The following is a 21366-nucleotide window of genomic DNA, read 5'->3' on the forward strand; positions in this document are numbered from 1 at the left end:
CAATTAATGAATAGTTGAATAATTCTCATGATTATGGAATAAAAGCTTAATGAAGAATTGAAGAAAGAAGTAGGATTGGCAAGAAATAGTGGTTTTACTTTCTCAGTAAGTAAAACATAAGCCATATTTAGCCATATACTAAGGAGTTGTTCTGCATATCCTAAACTAAGGTTAGGAATGGCAGAAATCTTGTTTGTAGATCATTAGAAATAACTTGGCGTCAAATTCGATATAAACTTGAAGTAGACATGAAAAGTCTTAAAGAAGAATATTTAAATAGACTTGACATCCTTACATGTCTTTCGTTCTAAAGTTAAGAAGCTGACAGTATCAGCTTACTGAGAGTATAACGAGTTTTAATTCGAACCAAATTGGACTTTAAAGTATGTGTCTATGGCATTAGAAAGAGGATTATTTTAAAAATTTTCGATTTAGTTCATAATGCTGTACTATGGATATATTGAGGGGCTTATAGTTCAACAAGTGAAAGTATATGTACAATGCGCCAAATCCTCTCTTGAGTCGAAAACTTCATACATCATGATAAAATTTTCTGCTAAAAAAATTCGCTTCCACACACATCCTAAAAGAGTTCATGTTTGGTGCAGAACCATTTAAAGCAGTACTTTTCAGCAAGCAGTAATAAAAGAGTTCCAGACCTCCAAATGAACGTAAATTGTAGATGCTCTCTTGGCCTCCCTCCCTGAAATACTAACTTTTAGGAGTTTGCTATGTCTGCACGGAAGACGGAAATGCCATTAAAGAAGTTGTCATGAACGCCTGTACTGCTCAAGCTCAACATAGCATCATTGTTACGGATTCTATGTCCTAAAAGCAATTTCATTGTAAATAAAGTCAACATCCTGTAATAGAAGTGTAGCAATCAGCGAGCAAGGAGTGCCGCTATAACCCGCCAGGGGCCAGCACTACAAGCGTCACAGAAACTAGGCAATTGTATATAATGTTATTATTATAAAAATACGATCTCTTGTACAAATGTATATATGTAATGTGTAAGAATGTTAATTATAAAATAAAAAGAGATGGAGCAAAAAGAGTCTACGGAACTATCTCAAGTAGAGTTAAAAGAGTGAATCCTCAGTGATAACCGATCACATGAGGCCTTCAATTGCCACCGGGATTGATCCGTTAAATCAAGCCTTTTCCAGGTCTAGTCATAGAACTGGTGGCTTACCCTGTACTTGAGATAGACAAGTTCATTGCTAATCTATTCTCACAAGAGTTGATTTTTTATTATGCTCCCCTTAGACAATGGTCTATCTCCTTTCCCTTTCTCCAACCATCTTAGTCCGTCCGCTTCATCTCGGCAACTAAGATTGTAACCTAATCCTTAACGGTTACACTGGTCCGTCCGCTTCATCTCGGCAACCAGTGTAATTTCCCGTCTCTCTCCGGCTCTAGTCCGTCTGCTTCATCTCGGCAACTAAGATTGTAACCTAATCCTTAACGGTTACGTTGGTCCGTCCGCTTCATCTCGGCAACCAGTGTAATTTCCCGTCTCTCTCCGGCTCTAGTCCGTCCGCTTCATCTCGGCAACTAGAGCTGCACCTAGCCTTATCAGCTTACTGGTCCGTCCGTTTCATCTCGGCAACTAGAACTGTTACTCTGCCTCAGACTCTCTCACCTAGACCTCCTCTATCTAGTCAGTGTCCAGGGCTCATCCCCTGGCACGGGCTTCCTTTCTTACCTATTAATGAATACGCCTTGTCGTGGGCCTTCTGTACAGTAGATGTCAGGCTGGAGAACCGCCTAAAACCAGACAAACCCGACAAGTGGTGACCCCGACGTGATCCAGACGAAGACATAAGGAGGAACAAGAAATAACTAGAGAGATGGCAGGAGATTCAGAGACGGAAGAGACAAAAGGACAGAGAAGGGATTCTCAGGAAATCGATACATATCAAGGACCAGTATCAAGAATACCACGTTACTGGAGGAACACCCTGTGCTATGGTTCGCCACCTGCGAGGCCGTATTCCCAACTTTCGAAGGTCACATCAAGCACCATAAAATTTCAACTTCGGATCCCGAATATCGATCAGGACGTATTAGCACATGTGGAAGACCTTATTACGGAATCCTCTTAAGCAGACATATGAAAATTTGAAGGCCTACGGAGAATCAGAAAACTTAAGGATAAAGAAACTATTAGATGACATCCCGCTAGGACACCAAACCCCGTCGCAGTTACTACGAAGGATGCAGCAACTAGCTGGAGACTGCGTGAACGCTGAGTTCATCAAGCCATTATGGCTGAAAAACCTACCCACAAAGTTCCAACCAATATTGGCCGCCACAGAACACACAGATATGGAGAAACTGGCTGCTATAGCTGACAAAATCCACGAAGTATCTGAGCCAACTGAAACCTACACCATCGCCCGACCTTCCACTACGAGACAGACGGTGGATAAGCCATCGCGTGACTATAAGGAAGATCTAAGGGATCTCCGGCAGGATATAGACGGAATACTTGGTATCTTAGGATCAAGAGAGTGCGGACGAAGCCTAAGCCGAGGACGGAATGGCGCACGTGCAAGATCCAAATCCCATCCGTGCGGTATTTGCTACTACCATCGACGCTTTCAAGAAAGGTCTCTTAAGTGCAGAAAACCTTGTAAATGGAAAGCGAAGAGCTCAGAGCCAAATTTAAACTCCGACCAGTGAACGTTGTGGCGGAAACTTTCACTCCGCACCCACACCGCCGCCTTTTCGTCAAAGATCGAATAACGGGTCAGCCTTTCCTGATAGACACAGGAGCTTCAATTTCACTGCTACCAGTCCCTAAGGGACGGCGCAGGAACCCATCAGACTTCACGCTGGTAGCGGCTAACAATTCCTCAATAGCCACTTATATTGGCTTATATTATACGCCTAATTGGCGAAGCGACCAGAGATGTGGACCTAGGATTTAAGAAACCCCTTCATACTAGCAGACGTAGGCAAGGTGCGGATTTCCTCTACTGACATCAACTTACAGTAGACCTGAGAAACAGGAGGTTGATCAATGAGCTTACAGGCCAGAAAACGACAGGGAATATTTCAGAAGAAGAAATGCCAGTATTCTCAGTAGCACCCACGTAATCAGAGATATGCAAGGATCCTGAACGAATTCCCCACTATAACCAAGATCACACCAATACGTGGACCACCCAGCGGAGTCGTCGAACACTACATAGAGACAAAAGGTCGACGCCTATCGCCCGGGATATACCAGGAAGTAAAGAAGGAGATCAAGAACCTAATAAAAGAAGGTATTTGTCGCCCTTCAAAGAGTCCCTGGTCAAGTCCACTGCACGTGGTGAAGAAAGCATATGGAAGCCTAAGATTATGCGGCGATTATAGAGCGCTAAATAAGCAAACAATTCCAGACCAGTACGGAGTGCCAAACCTTCGGGACTTCACGATGGAACTGCATGGCAAGAAAATATTTTCCAAGATTGACCTACGCCGCGCCTACTACCATAAACCGGTCGCAGAAAAAGACCGAGAGAAGACGGCCATTATAACACCGTTTGGCCTAATAGAGTATAACAGAATGAATTTTGGCCTTAGGAACGCAGGACAAAGCTACCAGAGATTCGTCGACGATACATTTCGCAACCTGACCTATTTATACAAATTTCTAGATGATTTCCTGATTGCGTCAGATAGCGAATAGCAACACGAAACTCATCTGCGGTAAGTCCTACAGAGACTGGACAAATATGGTATCGCTGTCGATCTGGCCAAATGTATTTTCAGAGTAACCGAATTAGAATTTTTAGGATATCACCTCACCCAAACAGGCATAACGCCACTGGACAATAGAGTGAAAACCATACTAGACTACCCGCTACCAAAAAACCTTCCCCAGCTCCGTCGCTTTCTGGGTATGGTGAATTTCTACTGGCCCTGTCTACCGAATGCGGCTAGCATACAGCAGCCCCTCAACGAGCTAACTCACGGGAGACCAAAAAAAGATACAGCACCGATTGAGTGGGATATGAGGACAACAGAAGCATTCGAAGCAACAAAGAAAAATTTGGCAGAGGCTGCCCAGCTGAATCACCCCGACCCCGCTGCTGAAATATCCATAGCGAAAGATGCATTGGGTATAGCCATAGGCGCAGTATTACAGCAAAAGGAGGACAATACTTGGCAACCACTCAGCTTTTTCTCCAAGGCGCTGAGTAATTCTCAGAAAAAAATATTCTGTATATGACCGTGAATTACTGGCCATATATGAAGCAGTAAAACATTTCAGATACCTATTAGAGGGCAAGAATTTTTATATAATCACAGACCACCGCCCCCTAACACATGGCTGTATTGAGCGATGGCACCGAACATTGAAGACTGCAATCACAGCTCACCTTAACAATGTCAATTGGACAAGAGTTTTGCCAACGGTATTATTGGGACTACGAGCTAGCCTACGCGATGACACTTCGTCTAACATAGCTGAGGCGCTGTATGAATGCCCTATACGTCTCCCAGGAGAATTCCTTCAAGAGAACAAGAAGAAATTTGAACCTCACGGGGCACTTCAAGAGTTAAAAGACAACATCTCCAGATTGCGACCAGCCCAGTCAAGGAAATCGCACAGGATATAAAAATAAGGAAATCAATTTTCACAGGAAATAAAAATTTAATGCATTGATTTAAGTATAGAATATTGATAATCTTCATATAAAATCCCTCATGTTGTGGTATATCTGGCAATCAGAGAGTCGGTGCTGCTGTCTACTCAGCTCTTCATCAAGATATAACATTCCGTGATAGAGGTGTTACCTAGAGAAGAATAGAAATATCAGTTTCTTACTCTTACTAGGGAAAGATGGAATCAAACTTCGAAAAGAAGTTGTGCTAAGTTATTGGAAGCAAAAAAATATTGCACTGGCTGCAAAACATCAAACCGAAAGTCAAGGCGAGATGAGGTCATACTCAGCCATCTCCGCATCGGAGTCTTGTCTTCACACGGCTACTTCTTATATAGTCTAGAACCACCAACGTGTATGGACTGCCAAGGTATCAGAAAATTAAAACACGTGCTATTAGAGTGCCCCCTCTTCTCTGCACTGAGAAAAAAAGTTCATGGTAGGAACGACCATGGTAGAGGTCCTCCAAGACAAAGAAAACGAAGTTGAAAAATTAATAGTTTAAAAAAAATATAACATCAGAGTATAGTTATTGCTATATTATTGCTATGCTTGATTCACTAGTGACCCTCTGGGGTAGAGGTGGAATAAACAATAAATTGTATATCAAAAAATGCAGAATGTATATGGTTTTTGAGATTTTTCCTTAACTTTTTTGATTGAAATTTAATAAAAAAATAAGTCCTATGAAAAAACAACCAAAATGAAGTTTTTTATTTAATTTATAATCTTAAACACTTTCTTGAGACTGGTTAATTGTGTTAAAATAAATAATTTAATTTCTATCCATTTTAGTCTCAACACATTTTATTTTTCTTAAAAGTCCAACGTTTCGGCCAATCCTGGCATCCTCAGGGACAATCTACCATAAAACAGCTTTTATTACATGTATGAACCTCAAACATTTAAAATTACTTAATATTATTATTTATAATTTATCTTACCTTAATACAATTTTGGAACTAAATGATTTAAAAACTCAAATTCATGCAGGCTATTCTGCCCAGGTCAAAACAACAATTTTTATGATACATTAAAATATTAGGTAAAACATATTTTTTGTTAATAAGTATATCCCACATTATGTCTAATTACCTAATTAGTCAATAGTCACTATTTTTTAAAACTTTATCACAACAATGCTTGTAACCTTCCTCCACGCAGTTCAAGCATTAAAATTATTTATTATAACAACATTGTTGTTAATTTTCCTCTTTATTTCATTAGTAAAGTTCCCATCAAGGCTAATTATAATTATCCACATTTAATTTATCCCATATTTTTCATAAATTAATTTTACTTAATATCTCTGCATAGTGTTGGTTCAGATTTCTTGTATCTGTTTTGAAATTCACTGTAGTTAATATTTTCAGATATGTAAATGGATTCAAGTATTTTCCTTTTGAATGTATTATTTTCTTTATGTAAAATTATTGTATTTTCAAAATCAAAAATATGCTGGTTTTTGGTTGCATGCTCTACTATTTGTGCCGTTTTATTTGGATCCCTCTCCTTGTTTTTCAAATCATTATTGTGTTGATAAATTCTTGATAAGTTTTTTATTATAATTATATAACAAAGTAATAAATGAGTAGTTGTTCTGAAGGTTTAATTTGACATTGAGAATAAAGAAATAATTTAAATGGGTCTAATAGACCTAGTTGTTACGTTGCGGGTTAAATTACTTTTACCTAAAGTTGTGAATAATTATGTATCATTTAAGTATTTGCTAATTTTATCTATCTACTTACCAAATTCCTCTAGTTCGTTAGATTTTGTCTTCACCTGTTCCACACAGTCTTTCACTACTGTCCATGCTTCCTTCCGTCTTATATTATTTCTGCTGTCCGTTTCACCGCAACAATGCTGCACAAATGTTTATGGGAATTATAAGGATATCTTTTTATTTGATCACAGTTGCATCACATAAGCTGCTAAAGTACCTTATAGTCCGGGAACATATGTCTTTTGTGGTATCGGTGGTCATCCATATCTCCTGTGTTCCTCAAGGATCTCTTTGAGATTGCTTTAGAGTGATGATACATGTCTGCTAGCCCCAACAGCTCCTTTTCGGAAAGTTCACCTATAAACAAAAACATTTTTTTATACCTTCAGTGATTCAATAAAATATATAAATTCGTAATATGAAACACAGATCCGAGTGAGAGACAGAAGTCACGAGGAAGAACTGGAGCCGAATGGGTTCAATATTCTGGAGCTGAAGGAGGAAAACCCATAGTTCACAATATATGTTATATGAATGATAAAACTATAATTTTGAGTGAAAAAACAGATTAAATAATAGTGAAGTCTGATATTATGTAAGTAAAGTCCAGTATTGACAATTAAATTTTATGTATAAATCCATTGTAATTTATGTTCAATATCTTTTATCCATAAGTTATTTTTTATTAAATAAACTTCAACATGAAATAGCCGCTATAAACCCATTATTATCATATCTAAGCGAATTGATAAATAAGATATCTTTGAAAAAGGTATTCAATGTTTGCCGATTAAGTATGCGCAATTAAATTTAACACACTATGTCGAAGTCTGTCGTATTGATCATTTGAATTAGATCGATACATTTTCAAGAACTGTTGATAGGTCCCCATTAGGAACCGACAGACATAGATATTATAGATATTATAAATATATAATCATTGCAGTTTTTGGAACCTCCACCTACTATATTGCGGTTAGCCAGAGATGTAGCAATATAATGTATATAAAAAAAAATACCATTGCATCTCTTTCCTTCAAAAGGAATTTCAGGTAACTCAAATGGTCGCCAAATTCAGAAGCTTCGAACCGCATAAGTTTCTACTGAGTATTCAGTACTAGTAGCATATTTAAATTTTTAAACAAAAATAAATAGAAAAACCTAATCCAAGTACTAGTTACAAGTCAGTAGAGATTAAGGTCATAGAAAGATAAGTAGAAAAGGATTCTTTTTGAAGTACAACCCTTCAGTAATTTTTATTTGAGAGTTTAAAGCACTTAGCTTTAAGAAAACTTTTCATGAATAATAAATTTTAACTATGATGCTCTCAATTCATGAATATTTTATTGCACATTACGGCAGCCGCCTTCAAACTTGTAAATATAAATATGTATAAAGTTTATCAAATTCCGGTAAAAACTAATAACACCATAAATTATTCCAGTTATGTTCATGAAATTCTAATTTCATTAGATTATGTAGATTTTACTAGTAGGAAAATCATAGTATGCAACTTATATTAGTTGTATCTTCAAATTGTTCATAAAATCAGCACATTTTATTTGTCTTGCTTTTTATTATTTGTTTATTATATAATGGAAAATATTACCATAATGGGGAATAATTAAAAGTATGTTATGACATGTTTTACTTTTGTATTAGATAAGATGAACAATTACGTTGATTATTTAATAATTACTACTTTGAGCTGTAACTACTCTGAAAGAAATTAAAATGTATCACCTCAATAAAGTTAATATAAGCCAAAATTACCATAGTTTATTTGCCTTAGATATATAGTAATTCTATCGATGTTTGAACGTGCAGTGCAATCTCTTATCCTTGTGGTTTGAATCATTGCTACAATTTGTGCAGTAATAGATATTGATAACCATGAAAGATGATGGTCCAGCAGTCCAACCTGATATTCATCACGGCTAGAAAAATTACTGAATTCATATTCCCTATGTAATTTTAAAGAGAAAAACAAATCATTTAATGGTACTCTGTTTTGAGGACGATATTAAAATTTATCCGATAAAGACCACTAATTATGCATAAACAGAAAATATATTATTTAGGTATTATTAACTGATTGGTGACAGTCGAGTCTACTCCTGAACATTGTTTTGAAATGGGCATATTGCTAAGATTGTTTCATAAATTTTAGTTGCTTTCTCCATTAGTTAGTCTTCCCATAGGGGGTAGTAGTCCCCAAACTAAGGAGCTGTCACAAAAGAAACTCCGACAACGGGACAATCGAGGTTATTGCTCGAATACAAAATTAAAAAATAAACATTTATTTGTCAGATGTTCCACTATTTATGTAAAATATTGATAGGTTAATTCTTCGTATATTTACTTAAAAATAGTTAAAAATCTTAGCAAAATAATAAATGGTTGTCTAAAATTAAATATTTGGTTTAGTTTAATATCTTCAATTATTGGTTGGTTGTTTAGAAATGAAGGTCATCAACGCCACTTGTTTTTTTCTGAAAAGACATAATCTTATTTAAATATGTTTCCCCAATTCCCAAGGCCTCTAATATATTTGATGGTGTGCCCAATTCATTTATTCTTCTAGCGTAGAAAACACACTCTTCGAAGATATTATTTATTACATAGCCTTTTATTACATTTCTGGCATCTGGGTGGATCCTCTATTGTAATCATGTGGATGTCGAGGAGTCTAGTGTGCCCTATTCTTGGGCGCGTCAGTCTAACCACCTTTGTGCGGTGCCGCGACTGGAGCTGCCTCATGCTTTAACACTTTTCTTATTCGCCTTCAATTTATTTGGCGGGCTGCTGCCCCACCATTACCACAGTACCTGCCACTCCTGTAATATGGCCTCTCTTAGTGGCCGTACGAGCTCCGACGCTGTCAAGAAAGCTATATTGCGTCCTGAAAGGGTGAGCACTTCTTTTGCTGTTTCGTTACCTCTAATCCCAATATGACTAGGTGATCAGATGAAGTGTATACTTTTTTCAACGTCGTTTAAAATTTCTCAAACAGAATACATGATTTTCAACGCTTATCTTCAATTATTCAAAATTGACAAATACTTTTAAGATGTTAGTAATATGCAGATTGCATATAGAATTATATCAGAATTGTATATAACATTATTTCAAACCCAGTGTCTGATTCTGATAATACTTAAATGACGCCCACCTAACAGTGAAATAAGTCTATAAATGTTCCATCTCTGTGATGAAAAAAAATCAACATTAAGAGCATATATGCCCAATGTTGTAATTCTATTATAGCATCAGAGTATACCAAATCGAATTATGTTGTAGTTTGAACACTGACATTGAAGAGCTCAGTTCTGATTTTTTTAGTAAGGAACATTCTGTAACCCTGGGTACTCTGCTTATGGAAAAGTCACAATACTTTATTGTGTAAATTTAACTAAGTTACGAACTGAAGAGTTAGGAGACTAACAGCTCTATCATTTGCTACAAAGGTGCGCACTTTTGTTCCCAGTTGATAATTATAAGTATGAAGTTTTCAATTTGAAAAGCCTGTCTTGGATTGATTTTTAGTATTAATATAAATTTCCCATTAAATTTAAAATTGGTGCCACATTTTAAATCTTTCTGGATAAAAAAACATAAACAATACTAATTATTATGGCAATAGAATAAATAGGCTATTTAAATTTTGGTAGTGAAAGTTTGGTTTAGAGAAAGAATAGAATTTAGCCCTAAAACGGGCTGGAGGCGGCGGGCTCAGTTGATAAAAAGAAGTAGTTAGGTTTAGTCTGTACTAATTATCAACCCTTTTATGGCTCAACTAAGTTCATTCAAGTTCCTACAGTTCTCCGTTTAAGTTAAACTCTTACAACCGTTTAGTTCCTGGAATTATCCTATTATAATTAATTAACATCATCCTACCTTCCAATGTTGTTCTTAATTTAGGTTTGAAGATAGTTTCTTGACTGGAATCAGATTATGATTGGATGCCTAATTATAAAACGTGCAAAGTAGTAGTACCTATTATTTGCCAAAATTCGTTTCATATGCCTGCGAAAAGAATAGATTAAAAGGATAGAGGACAAAATATCTGATCCTTTCAATTCTTTTTTAATTTTTACTATCATATTTTTGTTTTCTATTATTTTTTCTAACTCCTTTCTTTATAGTTATTCAATAATAATCTGAAAAGCAGAGAAAGAAATGCTTTATTCATTCATGCTGCCCAAATACATCGAGTTGGTACATTACACAACATAATAATCAATCCGTGATCGGATATATATAAATTACATATTTTTATATGATATAATAAAACAGAAAAAAAACATTTTTTCCCCCACGAAATAAAAGAATTTCATCTAAAAATAAAAGAAATTCATTACGAAGAATATCTTTGGATTCATAATAAGATTACTAAAAAAAAAAATAGTAAAAGCTATGTGTAACATATAAAAGAAATATAGAGTAATTTAATATGAAGTTTTAGAGATTATCCAAGATTCTCTATCAAGGCCAAGTTCACCGTAATTACTGAATGTAGAAATAGAAAATGCAATTTCTGATAATTCGCTGTTGCATAATTTTAGGGCTCATTGGATTCACCAATTTTACGTTTCCCTCCAACAAAGCAAAAATGGTGCACGATTTATAATCAAAATAAGTTTGATGTGTTATTACAAAACTGATGTAATATTAGCATCTTTAATTGCATTATAAAACTCCTATAGATAATCGATAATAATTTTATGTTTTTATTATATTATTGGCTTATTAATTATCTAAACGAATTCTTAATACATTAAGTAATTGGAAGCACGCCGTTTTCCAATTCCAGGCGCTTTTTAAATATTGCTCGATTAATGTTAAGTCTCCTCTTCCCGTTTTAACCAAATATTTCAAAAGTGAGGACCGTCGCTCCCTGGGGGTCTTAGTGGGGGCGTCCGGTGCTGAAGGAATGCCTTTTTTCTTGTTTTATGATCTCCTCTTGTGAGATTGCTAACTGGCCTCAGCTCACTAGGGAAATAGTCCAAAGAGTAATTGACAACTTTGGGTTCTTTGGAAAAGTAATTGAGGAGTCTACCTTGTAGGCCACCTATAACAGAGGCTGGGTTCAGGACGAGTCAATGGGGTGGTAAAGCGCGTGGCTTCTAACTCCAAGGACCCGAGTTCGAATCCGGCTGGGCAGAAAATTTGTTTTCTGTTACACTCTGGCCGTGAGTCAACTCCTGTGGGTTCTGGAGCCCTCTTGGGGGCTCCCATCCGACTATTTTATTTTTCTATTCTTCCGTTTTTTGAATAAATTTTGAGCTTCCGACTTTAATATGTACTACTCCGGAAACATTCATAACCTCGCCATTAGCTGAGGAGAGTAAGTACTCTTTATTCGATGTTTCCACTTTTAAATTGGGTGCAAGGTCAGTTCTAATAATTGTATTCTAATCCAGTACCAACAACAGTATATTCCTAATTTACCTTCTTTAATGAGGCTGTTTTCCCTACATTGAAGTAGTGAAATCTTCAGCTTGATTTTTGGGGCGAATGATGATGGTGCCAGATTCTGCCCCTTGAAACTGGTTATTGTGAGTTTCCCTGGTACTTGAGTATCAGGTCGACCCGCCGTGGCGTAACCTTGCAGTTCTTGAAATGGCCAGGTTCGTCACAATATTAGTATCTTTGAGGCCTCCTGACTGGTGGTATATGGATATGACTTCAGCTTCTTTACTAATCTATCGTGCTTATCTTCTAAGCTGTTGGTGTTGTTTCCGTCCTGATGTTCCTGCTCCGGTCAAACTTGAGTCTGACGCAGTTATGGTCGACCCTTTTGCAAGCATTTCTTGATCGCTTTTAACTCAAGAGCTCTCGCTAAGGTTTCACCAATGGTTTTCGGTCTCTTGATAGTTGCAGGCTTTGTTGAAGGTGAAGATCACGTACTCCGTCAGTAAATACATCAACAGCTATGCCTTTCTGGAAGTCCTCTGGAACCGTAGTATACGCTAGCCTTACCAGTCCAGAGATCTCGGCACTAAATAAACGCTTGCAGCGATTTCCCGGGATCTTGTTTCCTCGTTCTGAACTGTGTCCGGTACAGCTGCTCCAGGCCATGGTCACCAAATATTCTCCCGAGTTAGTCACACAAATAGTTGAAGTCGTTCTGGCTTTCCTCAGGTACGCCCGAAAAACAGAGCTTCACCTCGTAATGTTACGATTAGGAAATTTGCTGTCACTGCTGTAAACTGTCGCCGATATGTTGCCTAGAGTGATTTCCTGTCGTATGTTGGATGCTTGATCCTATCTGTGGTTCTTGAGGAGTCTATTTCCATTTTACAAGCGCCCTTCCCCTGGTGTTAATGGCGCTTCCGTTGTGGATCCTACGATTTTAAGAATCTTGATTTCTTGTCTCACTTCACCTTCAAGCCTTCTAATATAACATTCCACTTCATCTTTATTTTCTTCGAGACAAAAATTTGGCTTCTTTGGAAAGGTAATTGATGATATCTACCTTTTAAGCCAGCTGTTTGACGGAGGCTGGGGTTAGGCTCCGGGTGGTGCTCCTGGAGAGGGTAAGCCTGGTGGTGGCTGAAGTGGCATGGTCCAGGTAGGACTTCTCCATGTATGATACCAAGTGGCTCGACATTGAATGACTGTGCCTGTCTCCCTAGGCCTCTACCCCTAATGCCATTTTATTTTTCTAAAAATAGATATAAAAAAGAGCGTTAGCTACGGGGTAAAGCTAAGTTAGTTTTAGCGTTAGCTAAGCGTGGCTACTAACTCCAAGGACCCGATTTCGAATCCGACTGGGCAGAAAATGTAAATATTGCTCGATTAAACTAAGTTAAAGTCTTCTCTTCCCTTTTTATGCAAATATTTTAAAAGTGATATAGGACCGTCGCGGGGAAGGATTGGCTTTGGATTGGATTGGATTGGCATGCCAAGAGGCAAATAAAAGGCACCAATTACGTCTGTATATATTTAGATATATATTAATATTGTTATTTATCTGTTTAATAAAGGAGGTAAGAAAAAAAAGATTGCCTTTTTTTGTGTTATGATCTCCTCTTGTGAGATTGTGACATGTCCTACATCAACCAGCCTACTGGATATAAGTGTTTGTTGGAAAAGTCAGAGTACAAGTAAGACTAACACGAGTGTCTACATGAGCACGAGTATCACCTATTAATAAAATATTTATTACTCCAGTTTTATTATTAAAGTTATAAATAAACTTTAAATAAAGTTTATAAAGTTTCCCCTTCTTAAAATTGTTGTCAGATTTTATTAAAGGCTCATATCGCTTTGTATGAGGCTATATTAGCGTTAATCATTGTTTGTTTTTTAATGAAAAGATATTGTAAATATAACAACCGTAATTTTTTAAAATGAAATTATTGCTTACTTACGAAGTTTCATTGATGAAAATTTTATTTTGTATTACTATGTACTTAAATATAATATGAGTAGTAATCTTTTATAAGTTGTTATTTGAAAAACAAATCTTTACCTTATTAGATGATCATAAATAATTTAAAATTAGAAAAAAAAATCAAATAAATCTGTTTATTTCGTTACTGATAAGAAAACAATTTAATAATGGATTAAAATTTCATAACAAATGTCAAAAGATTATTCTACTGAACCTGATCTGGAAATAAATGATATCAAAAATTGACTTATTATTTTTGGTTAAAATTTAAGGTATTCTATGTTGAGTAGTTTTGAGGCGTTCCTCGAAATGCGTTTTAGATACAAATATCCATTATTTGTGAATTAATCGTCTTTGACCACATTATTTATACATTAAATAGATCATCAAATTAAATCAATAGATGTATACAATGATTTTTTCATGGTTTTACGTGAGTATTATATGTAACTTTTTTTCATAAGTTGGCAATTACTTTTATGAGTAAAATATATCAATGAATCTTGAAAATTTTTAATTTTTAGTAAAACAGTAATAAACAGTATCAAATAACTAGTTAATAATTTAGTGTTGTTTAGTTTTTTAAATATTATTTTTCAAAAATAGTGACAGTAATACTTTTTTAGTTTTTTCTAGATAAATTCTCTGTATAGTTAGCGAAAAAAATGAATGATCATCACGACTAAATGACAAATGGAATTAAGTGTGCAATTTTGTTCAAATCTAACGGTTTGAAACAAATTTTCATTTAAAAATGATAAAAAAAAAAAAATAAATAAAATTATCAATATAATTTATTTTCCCTAAGTATTTTCAAGTATTGTAGAATTGTTATGAAATTTTTTCTCAATTTTATTAAATCATGTTTCTTAGGAGTTCCACTTTATTTTACATTAATTTTGTTACTTAATGGTAAAAATAAATACTCTAGTATTTTTCCTATTCTTAAATCACGTATCATGTCCATACTCAAATATAATTCACATAGACAAATTCTACCTACTCACCTTGCAGGCCTCCGACGGATCCATCCACGGACACCACAGCAAAGACCAATGCCAGTATGTAGTTAGACATAATCAGTACCATATCGACTGTGTGCAGCAGTGAGGATGTAGCTCAGCTATATGGTTCCCCTCCACTAGCATGGGTTATCTAACTGCCAATTCCAGTATGATTAACTGACCTTGTTAAGTTTTGTCATTTCTTGTTCAATTACATTTTTTTTTATTGTGGAGTGTGGGAAATCGCCCTGCAAATAATCTCTTGTCCGAGACAATGGATGATGAAAAAAATCGGATGTGGTTTGGAATTGTGATTATTAGCCTCTTAAAACAAAGTAGTATGAAAGAACATGTTCGTCCCATCTACTGAAAGTATAAATTTTTAAGTGAAAAAATCTATTATGACAATGATACTGAACTTATCTTTCACCTGATTTTCATCCTTTCATGGCACATCATTACATATGTGCACTACAATATTCTTCTTCATCTTACTTTCTCAGAATCCAATTTCCTTCACGTGACGTCTTAAGCTCTCTTCTATTACGTTTATATAGCTTGCAATATTAATAATTATATTTATTATTATTAAGTATTATTTGCAGTAAATATACTTATTTTCTATTACTAACATGTTTACATTATATTTTCACCATCTTCTAAAACCAGTCAATGGTTTTGTGATAAGCAAAGAAGGAAATAAATACTATTCAATGAAATTAATACAGACATTTTTGAAATACTGTACCATATCTTGTTGTGCATACATTTTCGTCATTGGATACTATTAAGTTTAATATTTTTGGCTAGAAAGTTTGAAAAAGTGCAGGTCCGAATAGGAGACGACAGATGAGTAGCTGACGGAGAGAGACAAGATGTTCTGATGAAGAACTGAAGTCAAGAGGGTTGAAGATACAGAAGCTGAAGGAGAAGAAGCCGATGGCCACCGCACACATCAGATGTATGATAGTTCTATAATTTTGAATGGCCTACTAAATTAAATAATAGTAAAGCCCATTATTGCCAACTTAATCCCATGTATAATCCATATTAATTAAAAATCAATGCTTTTGTCCGAGCCCAAGAGGAGATAAAAGGCAGTTATCTCACCCCAATTATTGATTACTTTAATGAAAACTATGTATAACTAACAGTAAAAATTTATGAGTCTACCAAATATAGGTAGGGGGAATAAAAATTGGCGGCTGTTCAAAGCGATAAAAAAAAACTAATTTTTCATTCGGAGCTGTATATGATAAAAAATAGGAACAACACAAAAAAACCTAAGAGAGCGTCATTTAAAGAAGAGTAAATTTGCTAAAATATGAGAATGTATGTATAAGAAATATTGGAAATCAAATACAATCTTTTTTTTAAATTTCCTGTACAATCAATTACTACGGAAGATTAATTTCTTAAAATCACTCACGATGAAAGTTTCACCTCAACAATCCCTGAAGTAAGAAATTGTATTTATTATATCACCATGGATCAGTCATCGTACTAACAGATTAAATGTTTTGACTTTGTTCTTATAAACAAAGTTTAACAGTGCAAAACCGTTCAAAATTTACTTTTAAACCAATTATAACTGTTGCTGAGCTCCAGCCTAGAATAAACCAGTGTTGTGGTACAATTGTTTCCTTTCGTTTTATATTCGCGCATCAGATTTAAAATTCGTGCGTGACCGGAAGAGAGAAAATTATCTGATATATTACTTGGGCTTCCCGCTACAACTTTATGTCCACTGATTTTGATAAGATCGCTTTATTTTCATGGAAAATTTCACTCCATTCTGTGATTGAATTTTTAAGTAATAATTAATTGCAATTTAATTATTAATTAATTTTCCAAGTTATTGTTATAAAATTAAAATTTATTTACTATACAGGGTGTTTCAGAGTTAAGTGGTCAAACTGAAAATATAAATTAAGGACCTCAAAACAAGAAAAAAAAACCTCTGAAGATATGTCATTAAACGCTTTGTTTAGGAGATATTCACACTTACAGATTTTTTTTTTATGAATTATTTACGTTATATGAAATAAATAAAACCTAATTATTTGTTCTAACTACTTTATTAATTAAATGTAAACATTAAGATTCATATTAAATCTGGTTCAAAGCGATTTTCTTGAGACAGGCATCTTTCTTCAACAGCAGCAGTGACAGAACAGCACTGGATATGTGTTATTGTTTCACAAGATTCAATTATCCTTCTTCGTAAGGAATTAATATCATTGACCGACCTTGCATAGACTTTTTGTTTAATGTCACACCAAGCAATAAAAAACAGGTCCTGAGAACATGCAGCCCAAGTCACTGATCCTGCACGCCCAATCCATTGATTGGGATAATTAACATTTAGCTATTGTTGTGGACCTCTTCCGTAATGTGCAGGACAACTATCTAATTGAAGCATAGTCCCTTCTCAAGCATATTAATCGTTATTAAGAAATTCTAGAAATGTGCCCACATTGAGTCAAGGCGGCAAGAAATGCGAACTATTAATGTATTGTCTATTATCCCCAACCACACATTGCACTGAAACTGGTGCTGAAAATGATGCTCACGAAATGCATGGGGATTTTCCTGCGACCAGAGGCGAAAATTGTGGATTACGCTCAACTTGATTTAAGTACCAATCTGAAAAATATCTTCTTTGCCGAAAGTCTTGCGGTATTTAATTATGTACCCGTTGATAATGATATAGGCAAAGTCCATCTGCAATGAGAGTTTTCCATACTGTAGTTGACGTAATATTTAATTCTGCTCCAGCTGTTCGTATAGTTCCAGATGGATTATCATCAACATATTGTAATATGGTCGCACTTCTTACTTTCCACAATGGGGCAAAAATATCATCAGCACGTCGTATTATAACAAATTTACCGGTTTCTCTAAGACGTTGAAACGTGGAGCTAAAGATAAACTTGTTTGGTTATCTTCTATTCGGAAATCGCCTGGCATATTCACGACGGGCTGCATTGCAAAAACCGTACACAATCACCATATCGGCATATTCGCCATTAAGTATAAGTTGAAGGCATAATGATGAGTACTCTACGAAAGCCTCTTACAACCTGATAAATGTTATTGACAGGCCCCAATACTAATTCCAAATAGTATTGATCCATATGTTGCCAACAGTTTTTGCAAAGTTAGGAATAAAAGGCCATATTAGTATCCTATCCAATTTCTCTCCTTAACAAAGCGTTTGTGGGCATACCTTCACTTTGTACAACATTTAACATGATTAGATTAGATTTTTATTCAGGGCGATCAACATCTAGATTATTACACCCTTTTTACTTTTATTATCTTCTTGTCTTTGACATTTTATAGTTGAATGTAGACTATTTCCTTTTTACACTGGTCGGTATTCGTGGATTATATTTTAGTATAAAGTTGAGTTTCTTTCAGAAATTTCATTATTTTGTCTATGGATTCTGCTGAGTCTTTAAGGGCCAATTCTATTGTACGAGGAGATGGTTTGACGAAATGATGGACATTCATCAATTATATGCTTTATCGATAATGGGGACTGACAGGTCTGGCATATAGGCTGGTCCTCTTTTGTGATTAAGTGGAGGTGTGTTAATTTGGAATGTTCTATTCTTACTCTTGCAACAGCCACTTCTTCTCTTCTGTTTCCCCTTAAAGCACTTGTCCACTTTTGTGTGGTTTTTTTTTTACATTTCTTAGTTTATTGGTGAGTGGTACGTCAACCCACATTGAATCCCAACTTATTCGGATTATGTTCCTTAAAATGCCTTTATGTCATTCGGCTCGTAAATTTAGAGTGGTGGAACGTTCATTGTAGCAGCCCCTTTAGCTGCTTTATCCGCTGCCTCATTTCCAGCTATTCCTGAGTGCCCTGGAGTCCAGAGAAAGGAGACACTTTTTTTATGATGTTTCAGCATGTCTATATAGTTGTGAATTTTGTCTATCAACATGAATCTTAATGTTCAAATTTAATTAATAAATTAGTTAGATCAAATAAATAGATTTTGTTATTTTATATAACGTATTTTTATTTATAGCATATAAATTCATAACACTGAAAATCTTTAGGTGTGAATATGTCCTAAGGAAAGCATTTGCGGACATACCTTGAGGGGCATTTTTTTTTTCTTGTTTTGAGGTCTTTAGTTCACATTTTTAGATTAGTCACATAACTGAAACATCCTGAAAATTAAACTAGGTAAAAAGGGTAATTAATTATAACTTTGTAAGAAATAAAAGATATTTCGGTCTATCTTAACAGTACTACTTGTTATATGATGGTTATCGTTTTATTAATTACGATTTTTTAAAATCCTTGTGCGGGCTTTACATATTACATCTCGTACTTACACTTATCCGATGTTGATAACATTTTCAGAGATTAGTACCTGTATAGTCAGCCCAACATAAATTCCATACATTCGGTTACGTATAAAAATGTATATTCTATTCCTGTATTTCAAAAACGGCTCGTCTGATTATGCATCAAGTGCAGTAAATCAAGTGCTTATTTCAATTGTGAAACTGTTTTTCGGAAATAAAAATGCAACAAAACTTTTAGTTGCACAAAGATTTATACACTTAAGCAAACTTTACATGTATGATTATTTAAAGAGAATATTTTTTCATTCCATCTGTTTCATGATCATTACATACAAATTTATAGACACTGTTATAAGCCGGTGTCTTTTAAACCTGTTGTAAGAAGAAACGTTTAATTCTGATGTTCCCTATCATGAGAGATATTATCAAAATTAGTTTCAATAATACTATTGCTGGTATGAGAATGTTCTGGACTGTATATTACTGAAATATAAAATAAAAATTAAAAAATGATAGAATGAATGAATGAAAAAATGAAATTAAGCATTGTAAAAAAAAAGGATAGTAAACCTCTAATTCTTAATTACTTGTAATAAAAATGATTGTTTTAATGGAATCAGGCCAATAGGGATGTATAACATCGTTAAGTATGATAAGTAGTTAAAATTCGACTATTGATGATGAATCGGTGATATAGCATATAATTTTACTTTATGATGAGATGGTGGCTTCTTAAAGGTCATTCTTTCTGTCCATCATCACTTCTTCTTTTTCTCCGCCTGGGTGGAGTGTAAAATTACTCACTCAAGATGTGTATAGTTATTATAAGGACATGGGAGGAAAGGTTAAAAAATTAAAATAGAGATGTAAATAAGCTTAGTCAAATTAATTAAGCAGGTTTATTATTTTTTAAATCATAAATGGTGGTAGACATGTTATATTGTCAAAATTACAGCAAAATACATTCTTGGAATATTATTTATGTAATTTAAATTATTTTTGAGCAAACGGTGATTTACGAAATTGAAAATTCTGTAAAAATATGTATAGATATGTAATTGAAAAAAATATATTCAGATTGTATACCTTTTGGAAGATTAAAATATAAGTAATCACTATTTTTAATAATAAAATAATTTTAAAATATCTGAAGCCAAGAAAGCAGTAGTTAAGCACTTGCTGTTCTGAAATTTCCTGATAGATTTAGACGAGATTTCGATTGTGCATCTTCAGGTAACATTTATTGAATTTCATTCATATTTGCTTGATATTTTATGGATCTTTGAACTATTGCCTTTTGGTATATTCATATTTTTTTAAATGTAATTATGTATTTGTTTTCTTTACCTCCTGTATTTCTTCTTTTAGTATGCTCTATCAATGCTTTTTTTCATATCCATATGTGAAGAAGTGTAATTAGTAATCAAATAAATACAGCATAGTATTATATTTTAATCACGAAATGAAATTTTGTCGAAAATATTAAAATAAAATGGATAATACGATTATTAATGCCCTTCAAGCACTACCGTAACAATTAGTGGAATCCGCTAGGTAATAATATTATGCAAACAATAAGGGAATGTTTGTTTGCATAATCAAGCTTCCAAGCTATGATCTGATGGACATAAATCAACATTATCATTGATCACTTTGATATGGAAGATACATTTGACAGTATTATCGGTTACCTCTGGAGCCCAATAAAGAATTCCTTAATATGCTACTCCTATTAGTAATTATTTATCAATAGTTTATCTAAAAAAAGGGGTTTAGATCACTTCTTTATCTGGTGATATCTTGTTGGTTTCAAATTGTAGTTTGGGATTTGTCAAAAGCTCTGCTTTCGTCTATGCCACATTGAATCATCGGGATCTGACGCCGTTAAGAAAGACAGATCATGGGTTTTGTTCTACCACAATGTGTTTGTGAGGTGTAATTAAAAAATTAGGTCCTTCAAGGAATGTTACGTTGGAATCATAAATTGTCAGAAGCTCCCTTTTAATCTGAAATAAAAGTGTTGTGTTAATGCTCCGATATCATTCTTCCGTCCAAGTTTAAATATGAAAATGTCAAGCTAGAAGTTTAAAATGTCAGATTTTCTTATATAAATTTGAATGTTTATGTTTAGAATATTTTTTTCCTTGTGAAAAAGGTGTACCTTATATTTTCTGAGTTAGCAATAATTCTGTTTATGAATGATCAGTTCTTATAAGCGATAAGCGTCTATATGGTTGTGTTTTTATG

The 21366-nt window shown here is 34.5% G+C and overlaps 1 protein-coding gene across 1 annotated transcript in view; it reads right to left on the reverse strand.

Annotated features, from left to right (window-relative positions):
- LOC106683908 (uncharacterized) overlaps positions 1-14944 on the reverse strand; it is a 22155-nt gene extending 7211 nt beyond the window's left edge. Inside the window, exons 1-3 of the mRNA XM_014425657.3 lie at positions 14794-14944; positions 6605-6744; positions 6413-6527 (exon numbers count right to left, since the gene is read on the reverse strand). Coding sequence (XP_014281143.1) covers positions 6413-6527; positions 6605-6744; positions 14794-14875 — 337 coding nt within the window. The 5' untranslated portion in view covers positions 14876-14944. The remainder of the gene's footprint in view (positions 1-6412; positions 6528-6604; positions 6745-14793) is intronic.
- Positions 14945-21366: the final 6422 nt, after the last annotated feature.

The sequence above is a fragment of the Halyomorpha halys genome, unplaced genomic scaffold (genome assembly GCF_000696795.3).
Source record: "Halyomorpha halys isolate HHAL.00 unplaced genomic scaffold, Hhal_1.1 Scaffold526.1, whole genome shotgun sequence".
Lineage (NCBI taxonomy): Eukaryota > Metazoa > Arthropoda > Insecta > Hemiptera > Pentatomidae > Halyomorpha > Halyomorpha halys.